Consider the following 10,430-nt stretch of genomic DNA (forward strand, 5'->3'; position numbering starts at 1 on the left):
CCTCATCTCCCAGGGGGGTTCGGGGGGCTGTAAAGGGGGGATCCCAAACTCCCAGGAGGTTCTGGGGGCTGCAGAGGGGGATCTCCAGCTCCCAGTGGGAACACGCCGTGCCAGGACGGTTAGAGAACTCCCCAGGGCTATCCTGCAGAGTTGGGAGACCTGGGCGGGGAGTGCTGGGCCAAGGGATATTGGGCGTGTAGGGCATCCCAACTGCCCTTAGGGGAGGAGGGAGTCTCCCCCCACAGCTGGGGGACCCAGCACCCAGCTGTGGGGTGCTGGGGGCCCCGCAGGCATTCCAGAAGGTGCTGCGGGCGAAGCGGCCGGTGTACGAGGCGACGCTGCGGAGCGGGCGGGCGCTGCGGGAGGGGGCGCGGCTGCCCCAGGACCTGCAGCCGCTGGAGGAGCTGCTGGGGGAGCTGAAGGAGCGCTGGGATGCGCTGTGCAGCCACGCCGCAGAGAGGTGGGGAGGCCCGGGAGGGACTGGGATGGCATGGGAATGAGATGTGGGTGGGATGGGATGAGTTGGCATGGGGATGGGATAGGGAAGGGCTTGGGATACAGGTGGGATGGGATGGAAATAGTGCCACAGCACTTCTGTGAGGGTTTGGGGTGCACAGGAACCCTGTGCCCACTGTGAGGGACTGTTGGTTTCTTTGATGTGGCCTTTCTGTAATTGTTTTTTGACCAGTTGTTTGAGGGAACTCAGTTTCTTCTTCTCCAGGGGCCACTGACTCACCCAGACGGGATTGTTAGTTTTCCATGACAGCTTCAGAGTGACGAGTGCTGTCATGGCCCCTTTCAAAAATCCACTTCCAGCTGTGGCACGATCTGTTCTCTGCTCACTGTGCAGGTCCCAGGCAGGCCCATGGAATTGCTCTTCCTCCCTGAGCATTGTGCCCTGGGATTCCATTCCCAGCATTGCTGGGCTCTGCCCTTGGGGTGCAGCTGGGCCCCATCCCTGTCCGTTATGGTGCTGCCAGGACCTGTTCCTGTCCATAATGGCACTGCCATGACCTGTCCCTGTCCATTATGGCACCTCCAGGACCTGTCCATGTCCATAATGGCATTGCCAGCTCCATTGGGTGGCCCCGTTGGGTGGCCCCATGGGTGACCCACGGCCAGCTGCTGCAGCATCTCCCGTGCCCTGGCAGGCAGCACAAGCTGGAGGAGAGCCTGCTCTTCTCGGGCAAGTTCACGGACGCGCTGCAGGCCCTCATGGACTGGCTGTACCGCGCCGAGCCGCAGCTCAGCGAGGACGTGCCCGTCGGAGGGGACCGCGACCTGGTCGGGGACCTCATGGACAAGCACAAGGTGAGTGGCACGGGGCCTGCCGGGCCCCAGGAAGCCACGGGCAGTGCCCTCCCTCCCTCTGGGACAGGACAGGCAGTTGCCCACCAGGGTGACCCCTGCTTGACCACAGCTTGTGCCCCTCACCTGATACTGGGGGTCCCACCTGCCCCAGAGCTGGGAAGGGTTTGGGGTGCAGGGCAACCCTGTGCCCCCTTCTGTGAGGGTTTGGGGTGCACAGAAACCCTGTGCCCACTGCTGTGAGGGTTTGGGGTGCACTGGAACCCTGTGCCCACTGCTGTGAGGGTTTGGGGTACACAGGAACCCTGTGCCCACTGCTGTGAGGGTTTGGGGTGCAGGAGAACCCTGTGCCCACTGCTGTGAGGGTTTGGGGTGCAGGGCAACCCTGTGCCCACTGCTGTGAGGGTTTGGGGTACACAGGAACCCTGTGCCCACTGCTGTGAGGGTTTGGGGTGCAGGAGAACCCTGTGCCCGCTGCTGTGAGGGTTTGGGGTGCACTGGAACCCTGTGCCCACTGCTGTGAGGGTTTGGGGTGCACTGGAACCCTGTGCCCACTGCTGTGAGGGTTTGGGGTGCAGCAGAACCCTGTGCCCACTGCTGTGAGGGTTTGGGGTGCAGGAGAACCCTGTGCCCACTGCTGTGAGGGTTTGGGGTGCAGGAGAACCCTGTGCCCGCTGCTGTGAGGGTTTGGGGTGCAGGAGAACCCTGTGCCCATTTCTGCAAGGGTTTGGGGTGCAGGGGAGCCCCGCACAGTCGTGGGGTCCCTGTCCCACCCTCCTGCCCTCCCTGCCAGGTGTTCCAGAAGGAGCTGGGCAAGCGTGCCAGCTGCATCAAGACTCTGAAGCGCTCAGTGCGGGACCTGACGCGCGGCAGCAGCAGCGTGGACTCGCAGTGGCTGCAGCGGCAGGTGGAGGAGCTCAGCACCCGCTGGGACCTGGTCTGCAAACTCTCCCTGTCCAAGCAGGCCCGGCTGGAGGCTGCGCTGCGGCAGGTGAGGGCTGGGCTGGGCTGGGCTGGGCTGGGGGGGCAGCAGGGGAGCCCCCGGGTTGGGGTCTGCAGCAGGGAACCCCCGGGTCAGGGTCTGCAGCTGGAGTACCCATGTCGGGAAGCTGAGATGCACGTGGGGGTGTGGGGTGCTCAGCTGGGGGGTGTCTGTGTTTTGGGGGGTCTCTGTGGGGTGGTGGGTGGCTGTGTTTTGGGGAGTGCTGTGTAGGATGCTCAGCTGGTGGGTGGCTGTGCTTTGGGGGACACTGTGTGGGGTGCTCAGCTGGTGGGTGTCTGTGCTTTGGGGATGCTGTGTGGGGTGCTCAGCAGGTGGGTGTCTGTGCTTTGGGGGACACTGTGTGGGGTGCTCAGCAGGTGGGTGTCTGTGCTTTGGGGATGCTGTGTGGGGTGCTCAGCAGGTGGGTGTCTGTGCTTTGGGGGACACTGTGTGGGGTGCTCAGCAGGTGGGTGGCTGTGCTTTGGGGGATGCTGTGTGGGGTGCTCAGCAGGTGGGTGTCTGTGCTTTGGGGGACACTGTGTGGGGTGCTCAGCAGGTGGGTGGCTGTGCTTTGGGGGATGCTGTGTGGGGTGCTCAGCAGGTGGGTGGCTGTGCTTTGGGGATGCTGTGTGGGGTGCTCAGCAGGTGGGTGGCTGTGCACACTTCCAGGGGCTCCATGGGTGGCCGTGCTTTCGGGGAGGTCTTCGGGGCCAGCTGGGCGGTGTGGGGGCTGTGCTGTTTGGGGCTCTCTGTGGGGTGCCTGGGCTCGGGGTGTGGTGCTGCGTGGGGCTCTGGGGTTCTGTCGCAAGGCACCGTGGCCAGGTGCCAGGCTGGGTGCCTGTTACAGGTGTGAGTGCGTGCAGAGCGCCCAGGGAAGGTGGCTGGGTGGCACAGGGAGGTACTGGAGGGTCAGAGGAAATTGTGTCCTGGTTTAGTGAAACGTGGGCGAAAAACCAAAACCCCACAATTCTTATAAAGATTTGTAGAGAGGATATGTTTATCACAGCATGTGACACATCATTCCCCTTCAAAAGACGTGCGTGCCCCTGAGGACTCCTGATATTTTTTATTACTCCTTACTAATTTACATAGGCATAGAATTTCACAATAGCTTATGCATATTCATTCTGCTGATTTTGTGTTACACTTACAGCTAGTTACACTTGTACTCAGTTTTTTGTCAGAAAGAACACCTGGGTCACTTTGCCTTTTCTGTTTCAAGATTCGAGGATCTTTCTTATCTTTTCTCTCTTCAGCTTGGACATTTGCATTCTTTCTCCTCAGCTGGGGCAGTTTTACCGGTGTTGCAAAGTTACCAGACTAAACAGCATATTTTACTTATGCTAGCAAGCGCAAAGCGACACATTTCACCTAAATCCAAACGGATTTCTACCTCGTTGGATTTTCCCTCTGTCTCAGTAGAGCTGGGTGAGGGGTCTCCCCTCGATCCCACTGTGGGGTTGGAGTGGGGCTGGCAGCAGCTCTCCCTCGGCACAGCGTGCAGCCAGTGCCTGTGCCAAGCCTTGTCCACCCAGCAGTGCAGGGTCTGCCTGGGACGTTCAGGGGCTGGGGGCTCAGGGGCTGGGAGCTGGGGCTGCAGGGTGGCTGCTGAGCAGGTCCCCACTGTCGTGGCAGGCGGAGGAGTTCCACACCCTGGTGCACTCCTTCCTGGGGCGCCTGACCGAGTCGGAGAAGACCCTCAAGTACGGAGTGTTCCCCGAGGAGGAGGCAGCCGTGCAGGAGTGCCAGGCCCAGCTGCAGGTGGGTGCCAGCCCCCGCCTGCCCCCGCCAGCCTCCACCGCAGGTTGGCTCCAGCTTTGCCCCAGGACCTCCATCACTGGGGTCAGCCAGCCCCTGTCTGGTGGGCAGACGTGGGATGTTGGGTGCCACCACTGAGAGGTTCGGGATGCTGAGTGCCACCGCACCAAGAACACGGGGTTTGGGGCCCCCAGTGCCCTGACGTGGGGAGATTTAGGCACCCCCACCCCAATCCAGCAGTCCCTGTGCTGCAGGGGGGTGCGATGGTGTCTGGAGGGCTAAGACCTGACAGTGCCATGGTCCTTGTCCCCCCAGGAGCTGATGCAGTCCTTGCAGTGCCAGCAGCTGGAGCTGGAGTGCATCACCTCGCTGGGGGAGGAGATCCTCACCACCTGCCACCCCGACTCCATCATCACCATCAAATCCTGGGTCACAGTTGCCAAGAGCCGCTTCCAGGAGGTGAGACAGGTGCCCCGTTCCCATCCCTGCCCAGGGGAGCAGAGTGGCACCTGAACGTGGGGAAAGCACGGCCCCATACCTGTCGCACAGCCCCACGCCTCTCCTACCACCATGACTGCCAGATGCAACTCCCCCCAGCCAGAGCATTGCAGAATCTGGGGGTGCTCGGCCCCAGAGGGTCTTGGCCTTGCCAGTGTCACCCCCTGCTCCCCCATCCTGTGGCCTCCCGGGGTCACCTGGGGCCTCCGCAGCCTCCTTGGATGGTGGTGGCTCATTCCTGTGCAATGGAAGCCACCACACAACCAAGGCAGGGAAACCTGGGAGCAGTGTCCTAGACCATGCTCCCACAGTGGCCCAGAGCCTCCCTGGGTTGCTCAGGATTCGCAGGTAAGAGGCTCCTGGCACTCCTGGGACTGGTCTGGCAAGTTCAGCCGATCCCACACAAAGCCTTCATTGAGCAGAGACCTGCAGGATCTGCTTAGGATCTGCCCTGGGGCTGCCTCCCCTCACCCCACTCACCCCAAAATGGGACAGCAACCATCGTGTCCACACAGCACAGACCTGGGGACCCTTGGCACATGGGGCAGCACCCCCGGCCCTGCCCCAGCTGCCCACCAGGAGCCTGGTACTGCCCCGTGCCCCTGTCCTGTGCCCCTGCCCTACATTTATTATAGCTGCTGGCCAGGGGTCCATGTGCCTGCCCCACAGTCGTGGTGGGCTGTGGACTCCCCAGTCCCTGCCCCATTGTCACTGGGGTGTTGCTGGGGGTCTCTGAGCCTGTCCCACGGCCGGGCTGGCCGTAGCTCCCGGTGCTGACTCGTTCCCCAAAGCAATAGCCCTGTGGCATTGGGGTCCGCAGCGGGGTGACATCCCGGTGCCCCCGCGCCCCATTGGCCCTGGCTCCCTGTGCTGACTCGTTCCCCCAAAGCAATGGCACTGTGGCATTGGGGTCCGCAGCGGGGTGACATCCCGGTGCCCCCGTGCCCCACTGGCCTTGGCTCCCGGTGCTGACTCGTTCCCCCAAAGCAGTGGCCCTGTGGCATTGGGGTCCGCAGCGGGGTGACATCCCGGTGCCCCCGTGCTGCCCTGCAGGTGCTGAGCTGGGCGCAGCAGCAGGGCGAGCGGCTGCGGGCGCAGGCGGCCGCGCTGGCGGCCGAGCGGGAGGAGACGGCGCAGCTGCTGGACTGGATCACGGCGGCCGAGGAGGCGCTGGGGCTGCGGGACCAGGAGCCGCTGCCAGAGGAGGCCGAGCCGCTGGAGGAGCTCAGTGCCCAGCACGCGGTGAGGGACCCCAGCCCGGCTCTCCCTGGGGACCGCGTCGTGCCCCTGGCACACCCCGCGCAGCCCTGGGCCAGCACCTGGCCTGACCGGGGGGCTCTGGGGAGCGCTGGGCTCGTGGGTGGTGCTCGCTTTCGAATTGCGCTGTGCGAGCCCACCGTGTCCACAGCACACGCTGCTGGTTCGGGAGGGGACAGCGGGTCTGCAGTCCCCGGGGCTGGGGAGCAGGGGTGTGTGGAGAACGGAGTGGATGTGGAGCACAGAGGGGGTGTGAACGAAGGGGATATGGAGCATGGCGGGGCAGTGGAGCAGAGGGCTGTGGAGAATGGAGGGGCTGGGGAGCACAGAGGGGATGTGGAACACGGGAAGGCTGTGCAGCACCGAGGGGATGTGGAGCACGGGGGGGATGTGGAGCACAGAGGGGATGTGGAGCACGGGAAGGCTGTGCAGCACCGAGGGGATGTGGAGCACGGGGGGGATGTGGAGCACGGAGGGGATGTGGAGAATGGAGGGGCTGGGGAGCACGGGGGGCTGTGGAGCACGGGGGGGATGTGGAGCACCGAGGGGATGTGGAGCACCGAGGGGATGTGCAGCACCGAGGGGATGTGGAGCACGGTGGGGCTGTGGAGAATGGAGGGGCTGTGGAGCACGGGGGGCTGTGGAGCACGGGGGGCTGTGGAGCACGGGGGGCTGCACCGGCCCACGCTCAGCGCCAGCGCTCCGCTGCAGGTGTTCATGGAGGAGCTGAACCGCAAGCAGCCTGATGTGGAGAAGGTGACCAAGAGCTGCAAGCGGAAGCTGGCGGTGGATCTGGTCCCTCCGGCCACCCGCCGGCTGGCCACACGTAAGGAGCCCCATCATCACCCCCGACACGCCCCGGACCCCCGGCCGCCCCCTCACCCCCCTCTCCGCAGGTCGCCGCAGCAGCGGGAAGGCGCAGGGCATGGCGGCGGTGCCGCTCGGGGGGCTGGAGCCCCAGACGCCCCTCATGGCCCAGCTCCTGCACCGCTGGCAGCAGCTCTGGCTGCTGGCCCTGGACCGGCAGTACCGGCTGGAGACGGCGCTGCAGCGCCTGCGGGAGGTACGGGTGGCACCCCGGGGGTCTCGCTGCCCTGGGGTCCTAAGTAATTCCTCTCATCTTCTGCCCATGGCCCCCCTGGCCAGGTCAGATACAGATGGGGTCAGCAGCCCCTGCTGCTGGGGGTCCCAGTACGCCCCATGGGTGCACCTTGACATCCCAGAGTGGCTGCTGGAGCCCAGGGGCCCCCGTGCACCACAGAGTCGGGGGTCCTGGGCAGAAACCGCCCCCTTGCAGCCTTGGCAGGGCCAGGGCTGGGAGCAGCCAGGCTGCACAACCGAGGCTGAACGTGGGCACAGCGTGGTGAACCGGGCTGGCACGGGGGGCACGAGGGGGTCCTGCTGCCGTGTTCACCCCCGTGTGTGTGCCCCTCCAAGCTGGAGGAGTTCGCGCACTTTGACTTTGGGGTCTGGAGGAAGCGCTACATGCAGTGGATCAGCCAGATGAAGTCCCGCATCCTGGACGTTTTCCGCGGCATCGACAGGGACCAGGACGGGCGCATCAGCCAGCGGGAATTCATCGAGAGCGTCCTTGCCTCCAGTGGGTGTTGGGGGGGCTGGAGGAGGCTGAGGGGGCTGGCACTGGGGGGGGCTGATGGTCCCGGTCCCCCCCCAGAGTTCCCCACCAATATCCTGGAGATGAATGCCGTGGCCACCATCTTCGACATGAACGGCGACGGCTTCATCGACTACTACGAGTTCGTCAGTGCTCTGCACCCCAACCGGGACCCGCTGCGCCGCTCCGCCGATGCCGATCAGATCCAGGACGAGGTGTGGGGCCGGGCAGCGGCGTGGGGGGCAGCTGGAAGGGTGGGGGCCCCTCCTGGGCTGAGCTGAGCGTGCCCCTGCAGGTGAACAGGCAAGTGGCCCAGTGCAACTGTGCCAAGCGCTTCCAGGTGGAGCAGATCAGCGCCAACAGGTACCGGGTAAGTGCCGGGCCGGGGCTCCGGCTTGCTCCGACACCCGTCCCGTGCAGGGGTCCTGCAGTACCCGTGTGCCGGGGCAGGGAGGGGGCACATCCCCCTGCCCCGAGGAGCCCTGGCCCCTGCGGGAGGGCAGTGCCAGTGGGGCCGGAGGGGCAGGTCTGGGTGCTGCCACCTGCTCTGGCACCCCTTGCCAACGCCTAGCCCTGGCAAAGCCCCCACCCTGCCCCAACGTCCCTCTCGCTGCAGTTCGGGGAGTCCCAGCAGCTGCGGATGGTGCGGATCCTGCGCAGCACCCTCATGGTGAGGGTGGGTGGGGGCTGGATCGCCCTGGACGAGTTCCTGGTGAAGAACGACCCCTGCAGAGGTGGGTGTGGGCATCCCACACCGGCCACTCGTGCCTGGCACGGGTCCTGCAGGGGCCACGGGGGGCACAGCTTAACGCACTCCCCAGGGTCTGGCACTGCTGGGACCCCCTCACTCGCCCCCTCCGTTGTCCCTAGTGAAGGGAAGGACCAACCTGAAGATCAACGAGAAGTACCTGTCCTCAGACGTCTTCGGAGCCGCCGCCAGGTGTGCCGGGAACCAGTCGGCCGCCTCCTCCAAAGTGCTGTCCCCGAGCCGCTCCAACTCCAGCCTCAGCCTGTACAGCAGCGCCTCGGCCCCCAGCAGCCCCCTGGCCAGGAAGGTAAGGGCCGCGGAGCCCCCGTGAAGTCCCGACCGCCCCAACCCACCCGCCGCGGGCACTGACCCTCACCCCCCGCAGTCGGTGCTGCGGCGGACGCGCTCCGGGGACCGGTGTCCGCGCTCCCGGGGCTCGGGACTGCCCGACGGAGCCGAGCTGCAGTTCAGCGCGGCTGAGGAGAGCCTGGCGGTGGCACCCCCAGGTGAGCTCCGTGCCGCCCCGTGGGGCTGGGTGGCACAGGGGAGCCGGGCGCGGTGTGTGCTGTGGCGTAGGGCAGCGGGGCTGTCCCCCCGGCCGGGCGCAGAGCTCCGTGCTCCAGCTCCTCCGTGCCCTCGCAGAGCCGCCCGAAGGGTCCCCTCCGGAGCGCTGCAGCCCCTGCCGCTGACCCCCGCGCCCGCCCTGCGCCCAGCACCCTCGGCCGGCCCCACTCAGGACCCTCCTCCACGGGGCTGGAGGACGCCGAAGCCGCGGCCGCGCCCCCCGCGGCTCTCCGGCCCGGCGCTGCGGCCCCCCGAGCGGGGCCGAGCTGTACGCCCGCCACCGATCCCGCCGGGGCCCGTTCCAGAGGATATGCAACTATCTCCCGACGCTCACCAAGCCCCCGGGCTCTGGTCTCCCGCCCCGCGGCTCCAGCGGGCAGGTCTGAGCCCCGGTGCCCCGCTCCGAGTGCCCGGGGCTGTGGGACCAGCCGGGCACCCCCGCGCCGGGCCCTGCCCTTCTCCCGTGCCGCCAGCTCGGGGGGGCTGCGGTACCCCCGGCACTCGGCGCTGCTGACCGGGGTCCCCATCGTGCCTCCCACGCCCCGGCGGGAGGTGGCCGGGCTCGGTACCCGGGCACCGGGACGCCTGGCCGGATGCCGAGCCCCGTTTCTGGTGCTAACCCTCACCCCTCGGCCCGCGGTGCGTGCGCCGGGCCCCCGGCTCTGGCCGCCCCCTGTCCCGGCGGGGCCGGGGCCGCCACGGGCGGGGGTCCCTGGCGCTGCAGTCCCGTCCTGCCGGGGCACCGGCGGGCAGCGGGACCCCCGCCCTGCTGACGCATGCTCGTGCCACCGTGCCACCCTGCTAACCGGACAGCAGTAGCGCTGAATGTAACCCCGGCCGGGCCCACCCGCCGCCACAATAAACTGTAGTGAGGTTCCTTTTTCTATGAGCACCCCGTCTGTCCGTCCATCTGTCTGCTCAGGCAGGGCCTCCAGGCCGCCCGTCTGCCTCCTTGCCCCTCTGCCAAAGCAGGGGTCCCTCGGTCTGTCTGTCTTTCTGCTCAGGGCAGGACGATGCATTCTGTCTGACTTGTGTGCTCACCCCACTGTCAGGACGGGGAGCTGCAGTCTGTCAGTCTGTCCATCTGCTCAGGACAAGGGTCTGCAGGTTGTCAGTCCGTCAGTCTGTCTGTGTGCTCAGGACAAGGGGCTGCAGTCCGTCAGTCTGTCAGTCTGTCTGTGTGCTCAGGACAAGGGGCCACAGTCCGTCAGTCTGTCAGTCTGTCTGTGTGCTCAGGACAAGGGGCTGCAGTCCGTCAGTCAGTCTGTTCTCAGGACAAGGGGCTGCAGTCCATCAGTCTGTCAGTCTGTCTGTGTGCTCAGGACAAGGGGCTGCAGTCCGTCAGTCTGTCCATCCCCTCGCTGTTCTCAGGGCAGGGGGTTTCACATCACCACTGCAGGTGCATAGCAGCACGGTGGCACACGGTGGCCGGGCACAGCCGGGTGTGCCCCAGCCGGTGCCACCGGCAGAGCTGCCCGGCTCCAGAGCTGCAGCTGGCGAGCCCCAGGCACTGCAGCGGTGCCAGCGGGCACCGTGCCGCATCCCCTCCTTTCCAAGGAAGGCATTGCTGCCATTCCTGCTGTGCCTGGCACCAGCACCCACCGTGGGCAGCATGGGGAGAGGCCAGATCCGTGTCCCTGGGTGCTGGCTGCTTTTTGGACACCCCGCAGCCCTGAGGGCACCGGGAATGTCCGCGTGGT

At 66.1% G+C, this 10,430-nt stretch overlaps 1 protein-coding gene across 7 annotated transcripts in view; it reads left to right on the forward strand.

Annotated features, from left to right (window-relative positions):
* Window positions 1–9,622, forward strand: part of PLEC (plectin) — an 83,498-nt gene extending 73,876 nt beyond the window's left edge. For 6 of the 7 annotated variants that reach the window (XM_085574026.1, XM_085574030.1, XM_085574033.1 and 3 more), the window contains 15 exons: window positions 291–460; window positions 1,152–1,311; window positions 2,102–2,299; window positions 3,926–4,051; window positions 4,364–4,507; window positions 5,600–5,788; window positions 6,515–6,629; window positions 6,700–6,866; window positions 7,241–7,403; window positions 7,479–7,633; window positions 7,714–7,788; window positions 8,035–8,152; window positions 8,289–8,473; window positions 8,552–8,672; window positions 8,809–9,622. In XM_085574026.1, coding sequence (XP_085430152.1) covers window positions 291–460; window positions 1,152–1,311; window positions 2,102–2,299; window positions 3,926–4,051; window positions 4,364–4,507; window positions 5,600–5,788; window positions 6,515–6,629; window positions 6,700–6,866; window positions 7,241–7,403; window positions 7,479–7,633; window positions 7,714–7,788; window positions 8,035–8,152; window positions 8,289–8,473; window positions 8,552–8,672; window positions 8,809–8,855 — 2,133 coding nt within the window. In that variant the 3' untranslated portion in view covers window positions 8,856–9,622. Of the gene's footprint in view, window positions 1–290; window positions 461–1,151; window positions 1,312–2,101; window positions 2,300–3,925; window positions 4,052–4,363; window positions 4,508–5,599; window positions 5,789–6,514; window positions 6,630–6,699; window positions 6,867–7,240; window positions 7,404–7,478; window positions 7,634–7,713; window positions 7,789–8,034; window positions 8,153–8,288; window positions 8,474–8,551; window positions 8,673–8,808 lie in introns of those variants that run through there. The other variant, XM_085574029.1, reaches the window with a different exon arrangement.
* The last annotated feature ends 808 nt before the right edge of the window (window positions 9,623–10,430 follow it).

Source organism: Lonchura striata, chromosome 2, assembly GCF_050655825.1.
Source record: "Lonchura striata isolate lonStrDom1 chromosome 2, ASM5065582v1, whole genome shotgun sequence".
Taxonomy (NCBI): Eukaryota; Metazoa; Chordata; class Aves; order Passeriformes; family Estrildidae; genus Lonchura; species Lonchura striata.